Here is a 21,566-nt window from a genome sequence, read left to right as displayed (position 1 = left end):
AATTAAATATAAAATTGTAATTGAAAACTGTGGAATTAGAAATAAACAGCTGGATATAAATTAGTGAAGAAGTATACACAGATTGTAACTTTAGAACATTATTATTTAAACTTACAGTGTCACGTTTCCTTTATTTTAATCATTATGGTGCTTTAAATGTGAATACGTATCAATAATAGGACATATACGTGCTGCTCCGTTGTATTATTACTTACTGTTGGTGTTACTCCGTTCATTGTTAGTAATTGTTAATATTTGCCTCCATTCATGTGTTATGTAAATTTAGTGCATATATACACATATAGTGTGTAACACATATACTTATTCCATGAAATTCAGGTTTTTTCACGCTTTTTTCATGCTTTTTGTCATTTTTGGCGGTAGAATTTACTATAAAAGTTTCAAAATATTTGTAGAAGTAAAGTTAAAAAAATATCGTATTAGGAAGCAAATCTATGAATGATATAAAAACAAAAAAATTGGAAAAATGTTATTTTTTAATTTTAAAAAGAGGTTTATCTTTCTAAAGATTACAAAAACGGAAAGTGAAAAATAAAATCTTTAATGTTGGTGTGATAAAAAGGAACACTTCACCTTACTCTTCCATATTAAGGCTTTAAAGCTTTTGCCATTGTAGTCCTTTTTACATATTTTTTCCAGCACAAATTCTTGTAAATGTCTTTTTTTACCAATATAGATACTGCTGAGGTTTTTCTGCCAGCGGAAAACCATTGTGGTCAGTTGTTAACGATTTGGAGGATATGCTGGGTTAGCTCCATAGTTTGCAGGGGGTGGGGGTGGATACATTCCTTGTTGCTGGGGCTGGAAAGCTGGAGGCTGATGCTGATAAGCTGGAGGCTGCTGTGGAGGTGGAATATGCGTTACATTGTCTGAAATTTTAAATTTTTCATAGATTAACAAATGCTTTGTTAGTGAAGACCCATATTGGGCACTAAAGCTAACTGTTCTCTTCTTAACTATCGTTTTCTTGCCAACTCAGATTACTCTATTCGACCTTCAAATTTCAAAGATAGCATGTGGTTCTCATCATATAATACATGTATGTTCATTTGACAATATAAAGATAAAATATAAAAGCCCTTGAACAACGCAGTTTACCAATAAACAATTGTCAAAATTTTTAAAGAAAACGATAATCGCAGCAGAGCATTATTTGTATGTTGTAATCCTACCTTTGTAGATTTATCGACAATATTTGATTTAGGTATTTAATTTGGACACATCTAATAAAAATAATGACCGCGGTCAAATGTGACTAAAATAGTAGCCATGCAGAGGTTAAACAAATATCATTTTACGTATTTTTTAGGTCAATAGCCAAAATCCGTGAGGTTTATTTTTTTTGTAAATTCTATTATATTAAACGGCTTGAAATCAGTCAGAAAACTTTAAAGTGATAGATTTCTTTCACTCATTTGAAATGAATAACAAAACAGATTTAAACATGTACTTTCTTTCGAGTATACTGTTGAAGGAATAAATCGTGTTTAGTTTAAGTCTTTTTTCTTCTCTCTTTCAAATGATTCATCGTACGTCATTATTACAATATATGTTAACCAATACTTATATAAGACCGTTGCTTATTTTACCGTAATTATAAATAAGATGATATTGAAGGTATAATCTGTTCTTTTCAAAAAGTGTAAGCCTTACTTTGTCCTTGTGAGGTGGTATTTATAACACGTCCTTTTTTCGCATTATGCTTCTTCCACACACAATATCCTATGACGAGAAAACTGATGAGTGCAACTGAACCAACTACGGCCACAGCAATTATCCAGGAATACACACCACAGCAGTACTCATCCCTGTAACTTCCACAACAGCCGTAGTTACAGTAAAACGTTCGACCATTGTCGTAACAGTAATCGCCGCATAGTACAGGGCCTGTTAAAAAGAAATGTTACGACTTACGAGCGCGGTTTCATCTCATGATGAACAAAACGTTTCCAACTATAAGCGTATCTTCTCATACTAGGTAATGAAAATCTTGAATACTTTTGTCTGTAATGTATTTTTAATTATATAGGAGTGATGTTAAAAATATCCGGAAAAATGATTGGAGTATCAACAATCCTTTCTAAAACAAAATACTATGTTCATTATTGTATGATGAGATCAAGGTACAAAACGGTTTTAATGTACACATAAAATTGTCTAATAACTTACCTATAAAACAAAGAAGAAAAATTAAGATTGATAAGTCCATTTTCTTTCTATTTTTAGTTTAATGAAAAAATGTCATCTGATAGCCAGCCTTAAAATGATGGATAAACTTTTTCCGATTAATAGACGATCTTTTGGTCGGTAGGACAATAAATACGGCATAAATAGCAACATACACACAATGTTAAATCGATTGAGAAAATATTGTGAAATTTTTCATTAATTGTTCAAACAACAAAGTGAAGCCAGTATACCCCGCTTAGAGTCTATATTATTATAATTATTTATGTTTCAATATACACTATTATGACAGCTATTATTGCGGATTATTTCAACAATAATCTTTTCACACACAAAAAACTCAGCTTGCTGCTTTTTAGTTGATACAAATACGAGTTAACAACGCATTCAGTCCATATCATATTTCCCAGGTAAAGAAGTAGACGGTATCTCGGGACGAAACGTAGTTATTTTCTTGAGGCGAGGTCAGATAAATAAAACATTTACAAACAATATACAAAAATGTATGCTACAAACTATGATATATTCAGATTACTGATAAAACATAGTTTGTCACCAGTTTTCATAAAATAAATTCTCTTATCATAACTATTGTCAATTTCCGAGTACTTACATCAGAATGGAAGCCGTCGATATTTTCCTTATTATTTACCTTACATCAAGTAGTTACAGAAAGCCTAACGTGTCATAATCACAATGGCCCCGAGTAGCTGGTCAGCACGGTCTTAAAGGGTGCTGAATAATTTACAGATCGATTGTTAAATAATGATGATACTGTTGATGAAAAAAGCAGTACAAATGAATGATGCTTATTAATTTGCGGAAATATATAAAAAATGAAACGCCAAGATGGATAAGAAGCGAATATATATGAATAAAAAGGTCAATAAACGGCTGTTTTGTGCCTACTAGCCCATAATGGCACACCTAGTTTCATAATGGCCCTCAGGCTAAGGCCAAATACTGTTTAATCTACATAAATATCAGGAAAGTGCACGGGTGATTATGTGTCAAGACTATTTAACATCATAAACTTACAGAAAATGAGTACAATTTCTTTATAAATCACTTCCTAATTACGTGAGTAAATAAATATTCCAGTCCACTGAATGGTGAGACTAAGAACAGCTAGAAAGCAATTTAACTTGCTAAGAATCTAACTTCATTTAAAATGAACTTAAAATTTTTGTTTTCATGGAGGATGTGAAGTAATTGGTGTAATTTCTTTCTGTTGAAAAAACAACAACAACAAAAACAAAAACAAAAACAACAACAAAAAACAACAACAACAAATAAAGGAGAAAAAAAAAACAACAACAAAAAACAAACAAAAGACCCCCCCCCCCAAAAAAAAAAAAAAAAACACAAGAAGAAAAACACACACACAAACAACAACAACAACAAAACAAACCCCACAAAAATCTCCTAATTCTTATAAGTAACGGAGAAAAATCTAGGCTAATTAAGTAAGAAATTATAGAAAACATGTGTTTCTCAAGAAGAAAATGCTCCTAAAACAGTAAGACCATGTTCAATAGTTGTCGTATTGGCATAGGGTGTATTTATTTATATCTGAAGAGAAATATTTTTATTGTTTATAATTTTTAGTTTTTACCAGAATTCATTAATGCTGCTTATGAAAATGATGTATTTGAGCAATCTGTATAAATATGGAGCCAAATTGTATATTGCTGCACTAATTCAACTGAAAGGGACGCACGCACACACAACACCCCCGTGGTGGCTTGGAAGCCGGCCGGGGCTAAGGCTTTTCGCTGTGAAGAGTCTGTGAAGGAAAGAAGACGGAGACAAAGAATTATGAAATGCTCAAAGGTTTATTTGCGCTAGATGGAATTTTGTTAGCTCTCTTCAGTTTGACGTTATACTTTTGGAGACGGAAAATAAGCTAGATTCAAACTAAACAGTGTTCAGCGGCTTTAAAGAGCGGTTACGCTACAACAGGCACATATGTATTCTAATAGTTTGAAATAAAAGAATATATGCCTCATATGTATAAATGGTACTGAAGATGAGATATAAGTAGGTTATACTCAAAGAAGTATGAGAATATGAGAGACGATTTATATACCGAAGCTGATACTATTTATGAGCTACATTTCAATTTATTTTTTCCTAATCCTGAAATTGCTAAGTGTGTCGCAAAATCTTGTTTCTATTTTCTTTGGACAATTGGACAGTCTGAGAATGGTCGTGATTTTAAGAAAGTTTTGTTCATAAGTTCATCAACGATCTGATCGGGCTTTAAACTCATTTTAGGTACACGAAACCCAAAATCAACCACTCTTCTTCCATCTTTCCATCCTAAAATGTCTTCTGCGTCGACTGTATCTTTTTATTGTATATATATATATGTAATAATTTTATTTTTGTTATGTCGTTTGGAAGCAAGTTTTCCCTCAATACGGTCTTGCATTGTGCGTTCACACTGACATTTCAAACTTCATGCACTAAGCGGCACCAAAATGAGCTTTATTCAAGAAACTTTTCAAGCCAAAGACCTTTTTACCGTAAGAGGCATTAGGCCTAAAAACATTTCTTTGTTTCCGGTAATATGCTCAGAAAATTAGGGTAGGTAGGTCGGAATATTTTTTGTGGAGTGGGGGGGGGGGGGATTTTTTTTTCATTTAGCGAGACTTTTCGGAGATTACTTTTGTGTCAAAAATGATTGTAAATAAGGGGGTAATGGCTTTAGAGCATCAGTAACTTGATTTCTAACATCACAGGCCATGTTTAAGGTATAAAAAGTGCAGTTTTGCAACTTTTTGTTAAAAGGTTGAAAAAAATATTCTCCAAGGCCATAAAAACATTTAGGGTCGGGCCACAAATTTAGGATAGGTCGGGATACCGGAAACAAACAATATTTTTTAACGCCTTATCTCATAATCATTGATTCATCATCTGCTTAAGATTCCCAACATATTATATCAAAGCCTTGAGATGTCTGGTGGTTGCGGGTTTTGCTAGATTTATTTTCATTTTAAATGCCATTTGTAACGTAACACTGGGTCTGTGTACCTGAAGCTTGCCTTGAACACAACACATTACGACAGTTCTAACATTTATTTTCTACGAAGAGCAATGCACAGTAACTTATAAATGTTCAGTCTAATTTCATGAATATAATCAATTTCAATAAGTCTTTTAAAACAGTTCTGTTTACTGATCTATTTAACAACGTTTCTTAATTATAAATATATTTCAAACTAGCTCTTAACAAAGCTTATTAAGTTTCAGCTCATGAGAGCGGGACGACATGTCCCTTGCCCGTACCTGGGCACCTCCCCTGATCACAGAGTGTATTGAGTTTATAAAGGATTATACAGGAAAACACAGCAGACACATTATCTAATTTCCCGATCACTTAAGGATACCTACAAGTTCAACAAGCCTTAAGCTACTGAAGATTGTCAAATCTTGTCTGACTTGTCAATTTATGAAATGTACAGTTTTCATCTTCTATAATTTTTAAAATCTTAAACTTCTGAAAGAAATACCCGAAATAAAATACAAAACACCTGAGCATTACACTACACATTCTATAAATATACATGTATAAGAAACAAATACTATTGTGCCTCATATCCAAGATAAATTCTGACCTTACATGAACTTATCTTAATTGACAGATGGAAGTCAGTGATGTAACCATGGGCTGGCATACCTTATCATTGACAGATCTTATATAATCTAAATGGCCAGTGTGAATGGATAGAGGATAAATAAGAACTGCTTGATCATTTATAATTCATCCGCATTGTTCATGAATGGGACTACTTTGTGTAGCACATGAACATCCATTGGATGTGATTTGGAATCAAATAAAGATGCTACATGATAGTCAGAAATACAACCCCGCAACCAAAAATAAATCACATTGGTTTTATTTCTTGGAAAATATTCAATAAAGGTTTAAAAAACGATACATATATATGAATAAGGTCAGTAATTCGGTCGAAAATGTGCTTCCGTGGTGTAGTCAAAATAAGTCCATAATAAAGAGATCCTAATTTTCCCATTTTTCACGCAAATTATTGTAGAACGAGTGCTTTAATCACATGTTTCCACTGCTAGAATACAATCTGCATGAAATGAGACGGTTTTCATGTTCATACACCCAACATGGCAAGTTTTGCAGATCGAAACCGGAAGGTGTTTATTGTGCGGAGGAGAGCAAATACGCGCCATTTTTTGGGTAGCAGAACACAACTGACTGGCATTTCACTAGGAACTATTCGATCCCCTATTTTCTTTTCTTTTTTCGTTAAGTTATGATAGAAAGGATTTGAATACTGACCTTCAGCCTACAAATATAATACACATAGTAGAGACCGTACCATAGCTCTTTGCATACTTTGATTTTTCAAACTAAAGTGATTTTTACAAGTGCACCGGTTACGATAAAAAAATGTAAACAACGGACTCTGTCTATGAAACTTTGAAATGAATGAATGACAGTCGATCTTAGTCATAATACTGACTGACAGTGAATGCTAATGACTCCATGTGTTGCAGAAAGGTATTTAGTTTGTAACTGTAATTTCCCATCAATTGAAATCCTCTCAAAACTGGTAAAATAATTACTTATATTTGGCCAAAACTCACCGTCTTTGCCGTTCGACAGCTGCAAAAAGGGCAAATATAAAAGATTCAGTGTAAGTAATATTTCACTGGTACTACCAGTTAGTAAGTTCATACTCTGAACAACACGTCAGAGAAATTTGGGCAGATTTGACCGATTATGACGTTGGCAGCATTAGATTATATTTTTTCTTTACACAAAAATTGCCGTTAGGTAACAAAGCGAATACGCCGATAATCCGGAGTTCACCGATTATTGTTCGAGTGCACGCAATGTAATCCAGCAATTAAACTGCATAGCTATTAGCTACTGCTGTTATAGGGAAGTGGTAGAGTGTCTGCCTTAGGTATGAGAGGTCCTGGGTTCGAGTCCCAGTTAGAGCTTAACTATTTAGATTCTGCTAAAGCATTGTTTTGCTGTTAATAGACTGTTCAGGATGTTCTAAATTTTTAGCACAAAGTATCATGGATCATTATTTAGCAATCCAGATCAAAGTTGAATGTTAAATCAAATGCACCCAATTAGAAAATATTGACTATATTATCTCCCTTTGATGTTTATGCTCTCCATGTTCAAGAAGAGTTACATTTCCTTGATCACAAAATTTTCGTTTACATGAAAATATTAAATGCTCATAACTCCACACTTCTGGTTAAAATATTGTCTATATTTCTGTTTTTGAGAAATATATGGACCTTTGTCTTCATTTCAAAGCTTTTTAACTTCAAACCTGTGATTTGAAAAACTTAGGTACTATCTCTATACATGGTTACCATGAAAATCAAAATCTCTACATAAAGTTACATATCATAACAAGAGGGCCAAGATGGCCCTAGCTAACACACCTGAGAAACACACCATAACAGTGTAAACATTTTTGACATAGTGATTCCATGGAAACAAATATTCTGACCAATTTTCATTAAGATTGGACCAAAAATGTGGTCTCTTAAGTGTAAAAAAGTATTTTCTTCAATTTGACCTAGTTTTTTAGCCAAGATGACCTAAGTTCTAACTTGACCTAGATTTGATCAAGGCAATCATTCTGACAAATTTTCATCAATCTCAATTGAAAAATACAGCCTCTATCGCATAAAAAACGTTTTTCTTTGATTTGTCCTAGCGACCTTGATTTTTATCCCAGATGACTCATATTCAAATTTGACCTAAATTTCATCAAGCCTATCATTCTGACCAAAGTTCATGAAGATCAATTGAAAAATGCAGTCTCTATTGCTTCATAAGGATATTTTTTCATTTGACCTATTGACCTAGTTTTTGATCACAGATTACCCATATTCTGTCTTGTCCTAGATTTCATCAAAGCAATCATTCTGAATAAATTTCATGAATATCCAATGTAAAATACAGCCGCTATTGCGTACACAAGGTTTTTCTTTAATTTGACAGAGTGACCTAGTTTTTGACCCTAGATGATCCATATTCAAACTCCACCTAGACTTCATCAAGACAAACATTTTGATCAAATTTAAAGAAGATCCGGTATAAATTGCAGCCACTATTGCATACATAAAGTTTTTCTTTAATTTGACTAGTGACCTAGTTTTTACCCCAGATAACCCATATCCAAACTTGACCTAGATTGCATCAAGGCAATCATTCTGACTAAAATTCATGACGATCAATTGAAAAATATAGCCTCTATTGCATACACAAGATTTTTCTTTGATTTGACCTGGTGACCTAGTTTTTGGCCCCGGATTTGGCCTAGATTTCATCAAGGAAATCATTCTGACCAAAATTCATGAAAATCAATTAAAAAATACAACCTCTATCGCATACGCAAGGTTTTTCTTTGATTTGATCTAGTGAGCTAGTTTTTGACCCCGGATAAACCATTTTCGATCCTGGCCTATATTTCATCAAAATAAACATTCTGACAAAATTTCATGAAGATCAGTTGAAAAATACAGTCTCTATCGCATACATAAGCTAAATGTTGACAGACGACAAACAGACAGACAAACCCGGACATCGAGCGATCGCATTAACTCAACAAAAAAGAAACATATTAATGTTTTTGCCACAGTTCAGACTGTTCCTTTACGTTAAATATGTATCTAATTTTTGTCTGGAAAGCAGTTTCACCACATTTCGTATCTTGTAAACAGTGGATTCGTTGTTAGCTTCTAGTCATTTGAAAGATTGAATGAAGTTACAAAACCAACATTCAGTTTAACACTTAAACATTTCATACGAAAGGTTAAAATGTTAATTTGCAAAACATGTGTCGTGATGATCCCTCCTTTTATTTTACTTTAGTATTTCTTGTCGGTAAATAATTAAAGAAACCTATATATGAAAATAAAAAATTTTGACAGCTCCGTTTTAATTGATAGCGGCTAAACCAAAAGCCGAACAAGCAAATTCGATGAATTGGTATCCCCCGCCATAAGGATTTGTGGTGAGTAATGGCAAAAAAAATATATCCGGCAAAAAGCTAAGGATGTTACTAAGAAGCAAATAATTTTATTTGATTTAATCAAAATTAGTTAAATAGAAAATGAATGTTTTAAGGTGCACGTAATAAATGTATGTTATGTTGATCCCGACTAATGATTTTTTTTTATTTGAAATGTGAACTTGAAGTGTAACTAGTACAAAATAATTGTCTTCGAGTAGTTTGGCATCAAGTGTTGCTATTTAACATGAACATTTGAACTTAAAAGAACAGATGTCCTTAAGAGAGCACAATCAACTCTGATATCTTGAACATGGCTGGCGGCGGGGTGGGTGTGGATGTTGAAGGTTTGAACATTTTTAAAAAAAAAAAAAGGAATGGATTTTTTTTGAGGGGGGGGGGGGGGGGGGGGGGGGGGTGACCGGGTGAGGGTACAAAACTTCACATGTTGATTATAAATATTGATCGAGAATTAATAAAAAATGGGGGCGTGGAGGGGAATGCATGATCGGGGGTGGTGGACATGACTGGGTAGAGTAGCGAGGGGGAGAACGGTACAACTCTGTATGTTGATAAATATTCATAAAAGGTTTGAAGAAAATTAAAATAAGGAAAGAATATATTTATTTTGGAAGGGGGATTCGGGGGGAGGGGGGGGGGTGTGGGGGAACGACCAAGGCAAAGGGGGGGGGGGGACCAGGTTTGGGTACACAAATCCACACTTCACATGTTCAGAATGAATGAATGAATGAGTGAGTTGGGTTTTACGATGAATCGACACAAAAAACTCCCACATATCGCCGAGAAAAAGTTAAATGGATTACGTTAATTGTAAAGCATATATAAAACTATTAAAGTAAAAAATCATATACATATATATTTTTAAAATGCAGTTGCAAACATAAAAAGTGTAATAAAAGTTGTGAATAAAAATCAAATAAGGTTCAGATATTATGATATAGATCTATGCCTATTTGTTTCAAAAACTGTAAATTTTGTCGGCAGGAATTTGCTCAAATAACTCTTTTAACGATTCAACATTATAGTATGAACTGCTCTTTGGATCGAAAAAATATGTTTAATAGTAAGCGGTTTAAGCATTGTTCCAAGACTGCCATTTAGTTAAAATGTATTTTTTGATATTTGGCCTAAAATTAGTATAATTAAGGTAATTTCAATTTAGATTCTTGTAATGAAGTGAATTTTGCTGCGGTATCAGCATCCTCAATTCCATAGATACCAACATGACTTGGAATCCAACAGAATATGATGGACTTCTTAAAAGATAGTTCATGAGCCCTGAGATGACTATTTTGAATGAGAGAATTTTCCGTATTTCGGTTGTGAATTGATTGTAATACTGAAAGTGAGTCGGAAAAGATGATAAACTTTTCTTCATTCTATGTTGAAATAAAATTAAATCAATAGCTTTTGCCTCGGCTGAAAAAATTGTAGCGTTATTTGGCAAACGTAATTTTGATTGATGTAGGTGGCTAACGGCGGCATATCCAAACTTTGAATCATCTTTTGAACCATCTATATAAATTGGAAAATGATCTTTATAAGTCGATTTGATTTCGTTATATTTGGACTTGAATATTTCAGGGTTTATTTCAGACTTTTTCAAGGCGGTTTTCATATAAAAAAGAACTGTTGGAGAATTAAGAGTCCATGGTGGTTATTCAGAACTAAATTTTCTTTTATATCATTGAATTCAAAATCAGTTTCCTTCATAGAATTGTTGATGCGAAATCCAAAAGTTTTAATTTGTTTTGGTTTTCTGTCATACGAATCGTGGTACTTGGGTTTAAATATGATTTTATGAGCAGGAGTTGTTGGCAGCTACCCCCAGAGCATATGGCAATGACAGTTTTTCACGTCTCGTGTAAAGGGAGTGTTCGTTTGCTTCAACATACAAACTTTCAACAGGCGATGTTCTAAATGCGCCAAGAGCAATACGAAGACCTTTATTATGGGTACTATCCAACATTTGTAAATACAATTTCCTGGCTGAGCCATCAACAACACAACCGTAATCTAGCTTGGATCTAATCAAAGCTCTATAAAGTTGTAACAAAACCTTGCGAATTGCTCCCCATTTAGCATTTGAAATTACCTTTAAAGGATTCAATGGTTTCAAACATTTGGCTTTCGGGTATTTTATATGTGGTATAAAAGAAAGCTTTTTATAAAAAAAACATTTGCTTCGTCAACAACGGTCAGGGTCATAATGATGTTTCCGTAGTTGAAAAAGGGGACACACTGAGTTTTTTGATTGGGAATGTTTAAAACCATTTTCCAAGTTTGAACTTTATTCAAACAATGTTGTAGTTGGCGTTGAATCGTACCCATATTTTTTGAACGATAACATATCAGGAAATCATCAACATATAATAAACAATCTGCCCTGGTAACAAGCATTTCACAAAATTATTAATTTTGATGCTAAAAAGTGTAACAGATAAAATAGAACCTTGTGGAACTCCCTGTTTTGCTCAAAAGAGTCAGAAATGGTAGAACCAACACGTACTTTTTAATAGCAATCGGATAAAAATTATGACATAAATGTTCGAAGACGACCTTTTAAACCTAAGTCGTTAAGATTATTCATAAAACAATATTTCCATGTAGTGTCACGAGCTTTTTCTAAATCGAAAGTACAGACACTAGATGCTCTTTTTTATCAAATGCATCACGAATAAAATTTTCCAGTCGAACAAGACGAAACAGTTGTGCTGCGCTGCTTGCGAAAACCGCTTTGAAAGTTAGTAATTAGGCCTTGAGATTCAAGATACCAAACTAGCCTAGAATTGATCATACGTTCTAGAGTTTTACATAAACAACTAGTAAGGGCAATTGGTCTATAATAACTGGGGTTTGTGCTATCTTTCCCGTGTTTTGGTATTAGGATAACTATAGTTTCTCTCCAGGAATCTGGAGAAATGCCAGTTTTCCATGTAATATTGTAAATTTCAAGGAGAAGGTCTAGTGATTCTTGTGGTAAATGTTTTAAAAGTTGATACTGAATTTGCTCTGGACCAGCTGCAAAGAGTCAATCAATTCTGTGAGCGATAATCTTCATCATTTTTGAGTCAAAACTCAAAGGTTTACTTTCTTTCGTGGATTTAATGTTTTGAAACCTTTTACCATAATTGTTTGAAGAAGAGTTGTTCGAGAAAGTTTCACCAAGTGCATTGGCAATGTCCTCCTTGCTAGATGCAATAGACTGATTTAATTTTGTTAGATGGGAAACAATTGAAGTTTTTCCTTTTCCATTTATTTTACGAATCATTTCCCAGACTTTTTGAACCGATGACCTAGAATTAAGTTTTGAAACGTATGAATGCCACGATCTTTTCTTTGCGTGTTTTATAGTTCTCCGAGCTTTTGCTCTCAGAATCTTAACTAATTTTAAATTGTCTTTTGTTGGCCGTATATTGAATGTTTAATGGCTGCCCTACGTATTCGAACAGCAGTCTTCAATCATCATTATACCATGGCTTACTTTTATGTTTACCATTTCTTGAAGTTTTAGGAATGGACTTGTCAGCAATATCGGACAGAATAACAGAAAAACGATCAACAGGATCATAAAAATTTGTGAAATTCTTCAAAGGCAAATCATTTTTACATATTGTTTGAAATTGCTTCCAATCAGCTTTATAAAATTTAAAATATGAAGGGTGGTCTAAAGGCAGATTAGAGGTATTTGAAATAATAATTGGAAAATGGTCACTGCCATGCAAGTCATCTAGTACTTTCCACTCAAAATCAAGAAAAATATTTGGTTGACAAATTGTCAAATTAAGTGTAGAAAAGTTACCTGTTGCAGGATGAAGATACGTTTTTGATATATCATTTAATAAACAGAGGGAATTTCTTTCAATGCATATTTCAGTAAGTTGACCTCTAGTGTTGCTGTCAGAACAGCCCCTAAATTCATGATGACCATTAAATTCCCCATAAGCAAAAAGGTTGTGGTAATTCTTTTATAAGATTTTTCAAGATCTTCAAGATTTAGTTTAAATTTGGGAGGTATATAAATCGAGCAGAAATTTATTGGTCGGTGCAATGTAACGCTTATTGCAACTGATTGAATATTTGTATTTAGAACAATTTGTCTGTGCGGACATGCATTACTACTCCCTTGTGCTTGTTAAATTGGACGGTGCAGACAATGGCAGATCGTCATCATCCTCCCCCGTCAACCGGTTCAAATCAAGCGGGAACCGGTTATGAGTCTGTATGGGATCATCTGCTCCGTTTCCAAACCAATCAGTTTTCAAGACAATCTTTTGTCTGGGTGTTTGACTCAACCCACGTTGATTTGAGTTTGATATAACGTTTTGTCGTGACGACGGCGTACTTGAATACTTGGGAACATCTTCTACAACTTGTGGCAGTGTTGAACTTTTGAACTTTTGGTGTTTGCGAAGGTTTTGCTGATACCTTAGGTTTTTCATTCGGTATGTCTGGGGCAGGTACAGACTCAGTTTGCGTAGACACGTCAAAAAAAAAAAAACGTTGTTGATTTGTTTGTATTTGATTTTGTGATTTAAGAATATGTTGTTGTGAAAGATGGAGACATAAATTTAGCATTCGCGATTCGTCTGACTTCAGGAAATCCAATGCCCTGTGTGAACTTCGATCCTTCATGTCTTGCAGTCAGGAGACCTGGCTAAATTTTCCTCGCCACAATTCACACAGCACAATGGATTATTACACCTGTCAGGCTCATGAGAGTAACCATTTTGTTTGCATTTATGACAAATGTAATCTCCTTTGCAGTTCGACTCGTTATGACCAAATTTGAAAGTTGTAGCATTGAAGGGGATTCGGTTTGTTTTGGGTGACCTTTGTTTGGAGACCAAAGAGGGAAGAAATGGAATGCCAAAAGTAAGTATTATAGTGTTTGTAAAATTTATTTTCCATCTCGTTTTATTTTGACACGTATAGCTGCAGGAACTTGTTGATCAGCAAGACCTTGCACAATTATCGTCTCTGATACCCCAGCAAGATCACGGCAACGAATGACCCCTCTTGAGGAGTTCAGAGGACGGTGTGCAATGCACTTGCAAGGATGGCCGAAAAATGATGTTGTACCAAGTAGATTTTGAGCATGTGCCGCTTATCAACTTCAACGAGCAGATCTACAGTACGTAGGTTTTTGACAGATTATTGTACACCAGCTATACTTTCAAGAGTATTCTCTTTTACAAAAGGTGAGATGCTTGTCATCCTAAAGTTTTCGACCGTTGAATAAATGAGAATGAATCGCAGAAATGGAATGTTTGAATTAAAAGGCCGGTGAGAATAATTCTCACCTTCCGTGCCGTCGAAGCAGTGTGATAATAATCCTTAATCGCGGTTAAAAACGTACCTCCTTATAAAATGAACACGTTAGATCATAACACCAGTAATTTAGATAAACAAGAGGACCATGATGGTCCTGAATCGCTCACCTTTTCCCACATGACCCAGTTTTGAGTATGACGTTTTTTCTATTATTTGACATAGTGACCTAGTTTTTGAGCTCATGTGATCCAGTTTTGAACTTGACCTAGATATTATCAAGATAAAAATTCTGACCAATTTTCATGAAGATTCATTGAAAAATATGGCCTCTAGAGAGGTCACAAGGTTTTTCTATTATTTGACATATTGACCTAGTTTTCGAAGGTTCGTGACCCTGTTTTGAACTTTACCTAGATATTATCAAGGTAAACAGTCTCACTAATTTTCATGAAGATCTCATGAAAAATATGGCCTCTAGAGAGGTCACAAGGTTTTTCTATTTTTATACCTACTGGCCTAGTTTTTGATCGCATGTGACCCAGTTTCGAAACTGACCTAGATATCATCAAGGTGAACATTCAGATCAATTTTCACGAAGATCCATTGAAAAATATGGCCTCTAGAGAGGTCAAAATATTTTAATAATTTTAGACCTACTGACCTAGTTTTTGACCGCAGTTGACCCAGTTTCAAACTTGACCTAGATATCATCAAGATGAACATTCAGACCAACTTTCATACAGATCCCATGAAAAATATGGCCTCTAGGGAGGTCGCAAGGTTTTTCTATTTTTTGACCTACTGACCTAGTTTTTTAAGGCACGAGATCCAGTTTCAAACTTGACCTAGATATCATCAAGGTGAACATTCTTACCAATTTTCATGAAGATCCATTTAAGAGTATGGCCTCTTGAGAGGTCACAACGTTTTTTCATTATTTGACCTACTGACCTACTTTTTGATGGCACGTAATCCACTTTCAAACTTGACCTAGATATCATCAAGATAAACATTCTGACCAATTTTTATGGAGATCCATTCACAAGTATGGCCTCTAGAGAGGTCACAAGGTTTTTCTATTTTTAGACCTACTGACCTAGTTTTTGACTGCACATGACCCTGTTTCGAACTTGACCTGGATATCATCAAGATGAACATTCAGACCAACTTTCATACAGATCCCATGAAAAATATGACCTTTAGAGAGGTCACAAAGTTTTTCTATTATTTGACCTACTGACCTAGTTTTTGATGGCATGTGACCCACTTTCGAACTTGTCCTAGATATCATCAAGATGAACATTCAGGCCAACTTTCATACAGATCCCATGAAAAATATGGCCTCTAGAGAGGTCACAAGGTTTTTCTATTATTTGACCTACTGACCTAGTTTTTGAAGGCACGTGACCCACTTTCGAACTTGACCTTGATATCATCAAGGTGAACATTCTGACTAACTTTCATGAAGATCTCATGAAATATATGGCCTCTAGAGGTCACAAGGTTTTTCTATTTTTAGACCTACTGACCTAGTTTTTGACCGCACGTGACCCAGTTTCGAATTTGACCTAGATATCATCAAGATGAACATTCAGACCAACTTTCATACAGATCGCATGAAAAATATGGCCTTTAGAGAGGTCACAAGGTTTTTCTATTATTTGACCTACTGACCTAGTTTTTGATGGCACGTGACCCAGTTTCAAACTTGACCTAGATATCATCAATGTGAACGTTCTGATCAATTTTCATGAAGAAATTTTGAAATATATGGCCTCTAGAGAGGTCACAAGGTTTTTCTATTTTTAGACCTACTGACCTAGTTTTTGACCGCACGTGACCCAGTTTCGAATCTGACCTAGATATCATCAAGGTGAACATTCTGACCAATTTTCATAAAGATCCCACAAAAAATGTGATCTCTAGAGTGGTCACAAGCAAAAGTTTACGGACGGACGGACGGACGCACGGACGGACGGACGACCGACGACGGACGCTGCGTGATCACAAAAGCTCACCTTGTCACTATGTGACAGGTGAGCTAAAAAATCGAATAAAGAATAAGGAACTGTTTCCCTATTTCTTTTTCAAACGTAAAATAAGGAACAAAACGCAGAAAATAAAAATACTTTAATGGCAATACAACATTTCAAACAGTGAATATACATTGTCGTCATATACTGTTTTAAGGATAAAAGTGATTTTTTTTTTCTACGGATATGAGAGAGTATGACTCAAAATAGAGGTACAAAGTTTGAATAAGGAACTGGGCCCGGTTGTTCGAAACTTTCACAAAGGATTAAGCTAACAGTTGATTAACTTTTAGGGTTAATTTTCAACATTTTAGAAGACTTAGAATAACAAATACATGAGTTAAGAATTATGAAATTTGAAAATTCTTTACAATAAAATCAAAACATCATATCAGAGTTTCCCACCAAGACTAGTGTTTTGAATCAAAATTTAACCAGCGGTTAGTTTAACAGCCGGTTAAGTTTCGAACAACTGGCTCCTGGACTTTTCCTGGTAAAAGCAATGAGAAAATAATACTTAATCGCGGTTAAAAAGTTCCACAGCATAAAATGAATATGTTGGATCATCCCACGAGTAAATTAAATCGAAAACCGAATAAGGAATGAATAAGGAAAATCGAGTAAAGAATAAAACATACAAAAATGAAAATATTTAAATCACAATAGTATCTTTTCAAAAAGTGTATATACGTTCTCGTCATAGAATGTTTGAAGGATGTAAGTGGTATTTTCCACAGATAAGAGAGAGTATGACTCAAAATAGTTGTACAAAGTTAGAATAACCACGTCAATTTATAACAAGAATTTATCAGAAACACAAAGCAACAATGTCCCATAAAGTGTTAAACACAATCATCTGCTATGTTCTAGATGCTGAAGCCAGAAGTTCCCGTGATTGCAATATAAGAGTTCAAACAAGAAGGCGAATAGAAAGGAAACATACCAAGAGAAAAGAAGGCACCAAGAAATAAATTAAACACGGAAACAGATATAGAGAAATGATAGGTTTAATAAAATTCAAGTAATATAAAAAAAGAGCTGAAAACTAACCACGTCAACTTAAAAGAAGAATTTATCTCAAACACAATTGCAACAATGTCCCATAAAATGTTAAAACAAATCTGCTTGGTAAGAGTTAAGGAAATAATAAGAATGACTTTAATAGGACTCTAGTTGTTACTTCGCAAATATGCATCCTATTTTATGATACCACAACTCTTACCTAGTGCTATTCTAAAGCTGTAACCACAAATTCAAAGAGTAAGAGGGACGTTAAAAAAATGATACTCCGTATGTAGTTCCGTAACCGGTGGTTATTTTTAAATGCGGTTTTCCGCACATTTTAGAGCAATTTATTGGAAACAAAATGCCATAGAATTCGGTATACTCAAGTAAAAATGTAATCATTTGAATGAGGTGTACTCGGGTATACTGGACCATTTTATATCAAAAATATTGAGATTGTAACATGTAAATCTTTGATTCTAATCTTCAACAACTAGAACTGTAGTTCAATTTTCAGTCTGATCAAATCATCATCTTTACATAAACGTCAGAAAGGTGAAGTAAAAAAAATTATAACAGTATTGCGGGTAAACTATATAAGAACGCACATCTCGTTCATATGAATCTATTATTCAACCTAAAGATGTTTACAGTATAAGGAAGTGACGTCAATGAGGCCAAAAACGTAATAAATTTAAATAGCGTTAAACGTTGTGATACATAAATGTACGTTATTACCGACATCCTTGGGACCGCGAAAAGTTTCAAGGTTAATTAATCTAAAGCATAGAAAAATATCTATATTTAAAATATGAATGTGTTATCCCAGAATGCTGATCAAATCATAAAATAAGTCTTTCATAAATCATGTTCTCGCGTAGATTCTAGAACTTTTAAAGCCGTTGTTCATTTAATTCAAATTATCCATAATTTCATTTAAATATAACTTTACCCTATCAGTCTATAAACGTATGTTTATATACTTCACGTGTTTTCCGAAATTCAATTTCAATAAATCCTCGCATGAAATTACTGTCTCTCATTTTCATTCAACTCCAGAAGGTAAAGTTTTTTGATAGCTCGTGTTGTAAGACCATTTCCTGTACGGATCTTGGCTGCTCTGCATGGTTAAACCATCTTTACCCGGCATCAGTTCCTCCACCACGGTAGGTTTCAATCGTAATTGAGGACAGTCTTCGTGCACCTGTAACACTTCAGCAACTTTTATCGTCTGCATATTTTGACCGCTTTGCGGGTGTCGTTCACGTAACAACGTAAAATAATCATTCTTCTATCTCTCCCAAAATCGGCGGAATACCTCTCGCTAGATTCAAACCCGTTTATTTGCTGTGTTTTTGGTTACTGTTTACGTTCTGAATAGCTGGGATGAATCGCCACTCTGTTCCTGTATTATTGAAATGGTCTTTCAATGTTTGGGATTCGAACATTATTAACCTTTGGAATGATCGTATGCTAACTAATCTCCGAAACACTTGCATAAACGAATCTTCTGTGAGATCATGCACGACTAGGTGTACCGCTCTGGTAGCTGCACATGTAAAAAGACACACATATGACTTGGACTCTCAGCCACACTCTCCTCGGACATAAAGTGCTCCACAGAAGTCAATGCCTGTCACTGCCAAAGTTGACGATTTTTTCACTCTGTATGTTGGTGATGGTGGTGGATCTGGAGCAACGTAGGGTTTAGAGTTGACTTTACGGAAAATTGAGCATTTTGTGTGATTTTACACACTGACGTAATGTTGGAATCCAATATTTCTGTCGTTGGAGGCAGATAGTTGCACTTAAACCTGAATGTTATTATTTCTCGTGCGCATCAAATATTATAAGTTTTGTCAGGTAATGTTTTGCTGGTAACAGAATCGGAAACCGGGTATTTTCGTTCAGGGGTGCGTTGTGTTTTCTGACTCCATATCTGATATAAGCAAAAGGATCAGGGTAAGAAGTAACTGTCGAATAAGTACGATATCTGCATTATCAAGTTCTTGTAGCGTAATGGAACCGCTGTTTCTTGACCGGCTTACTGTTCTACAATTACGTATAAATCTCAAGACGTAAGCTGTGACGCGTAGTATTCGTTTAATCTTGTTGAATCCAGTCACGTCAATCACATCTTGAAGTACAAAGCTGTTCCGTATCGACATGTTGGTTGAAAAGTCTTCATTGGTTCGACTTCCGGTTTTGTCGTCTGCTGAAGTAGATAATACTGTTGAAACTCTTACGTTCAATGTCGGCCAATGAGACTTCTGGGTGATCCACGATGGTCCATTAAACCATAAATTACTTTCTTGATATTATTTGGTAAGAATTCCACGGGTCAATAAATCTGTCGGATTCTCTTGGCTTGGACAGTATCTCCTATTCTGATTTTCGGGAAAAGCTGTGATTTCTGTTTCCCGTGATCTCACAAATCGGTTATTGTTTTCTGTGTTAATGAGCCAATGCAGTACAATTTGGCTATCAGTCAAATAGTATATCTCCGGTATTCCTAGTGCTGACAGTAAATGCTGTGTTAATCTGGCTTCTATGTCCGCCGCCATGAGTTCCAAGTATATTTTTACTCGGAAAATGATAAGCTGAGTATATTAAACCACCGTAGCTTTGTCAGATGTGATGTTTATTATTGAAAAAAAATCTTGCAACTTAGATTAATCGCTATCAAACAGATGGACTCTATCCAGAGTTTAAATGTTTTAGTTCTGTTGTAAAATGAAAAACGCAATAAGTATTTAAAACAAATCAAACTCATCACAAATTGCTGTACTTCGTAGAAAAATGATAGAATTTAGTGATTTTATATATTAATAGGGATTGCAACGAATATTCGCTATTCGAATATTCGGAAAAAATAGAAGATCATGAAAAACAAATAAAAGACAAATGAAAGAACAAAAAAATGTTCGTTTATCTATTTTTTGCCAAAACCCGCGCGAAAATGGCTTCTGTCGTTGTCAGACGTGTCACTTTGTATAAGCGTGCCGAGATTGTGCAGTGTACCTTGTAGTTAATACCGCTAAATGCTTACCTTTAGAAAATTTTAATGATCACAAATTGATGTAAATCTGTTACAATTCGCCTTGTTTTCGGTAGGTATATATATCTTTATTTCCTCCAAAATGAAGAGCACATTTAACATACATATTCATACAACAAAAAAATAAAAAAAGATACTATACATGTATTTATACAATTACAGTAGTAAAGCTATAACCCGTACAAAAAGTAACAATTCAAATGTGCATGTAATGTATTACTTATTAACTAATTCACAAAAGCTAAGGAAATATAGAATGTCACATGTTCAATGATTCGTATATTACTGTAGAATATTAATATATATCAAATTGCAAAAAAAAGTGGGAGGCCATGTACATACATGTTTTTATCAATTCATTGGAAGTATTCTATTCTTAACTTATTACTTGGGAGAGAAGATAGACGCTCAAAAAATCAATAAATGTCGCATATTCAAAAATATATGTATGACTGTAGAATAATATACAAACTAACTCAGAGGGAGAAATCTTCCTATATCTTTACAATACATATATGAATTCAAAATTTTAATTATTATTTTGTTTTGTCAATAGCGCAAACAAAAACAGAAGTAACAGTATATACACATCTCAAAATTATAATTATTTGTTAAACTAGTCCTGTTCACATAATCTAAACAAGAGGGTTATGATGACCCTGAATCGCTCACCTGGGTAATATGAACCACATGTTTAAAATGCCAAACTGATGCTAAAATATTAGAAAGTAGGTCAGTAGGTCACATTCATGATCACTGAAAGTCAGTTTTAAGATCGGTGTGGAAAACTGTACATGTCATCCAAATTTCAAGGCTGTATCTTAAAAAAAACAAGAAAGTAGGTCAAGAGACCCCTAATCACTTGCGGTCATCGGGCCTTGCAGTTTAAGGCAAGAAGTTTTTTACCTATATGTCTATGTAAAACTTGAGAACCCCGGGGCAGGG

General features: G+C 34.4%; 1 protein-coding gene across 1 annotated transcript; it reads right to left on the bottom strand.

Annotated features, from left to right (window-relative positions):
• Window positions 1-744: 744 nt before the first annotated feature.
• On the bottom strand, window positions 745-18,800 carry LOC128557279 (uncharacterized). The gene is made up of 3 exons (XM_053544502.1): window positions 18,707-18,800; window positions 1,675-1,908; window positions 745-890 (listed from the first exon to the last, which is right to left on the bottom strand). The coding sequence occupies exons 1-3, from the start codon at window positions 18,798-18,800 to the stop codon at window positions 745-747; spliced, it is 474 nt and encodes a 157-aa protein (XP_053400477.1).
• Window positions 18,801-21,566: the final 2,766 nt, after the last annotated feature.

This window comes from Mercenaria mercenaria, chromosome 5 (assembly GCF_021730395.1).
Source record: "Mercenaria mercenaria strain notata chromosome 5, MADL_Memer_1, whole genome shotgun sequence".
NCBI lineage: Eukaryota > Metazoa > Mollusca > Bivalvia > Venerida > Veneridae > Mercenaria > Mercenaria mercenaria.
The sequence above is the reverse complement of the archived record's forward strand: the minus strand, read 5'-3'. Positions and strand labels throughout refer to the sequence as shown.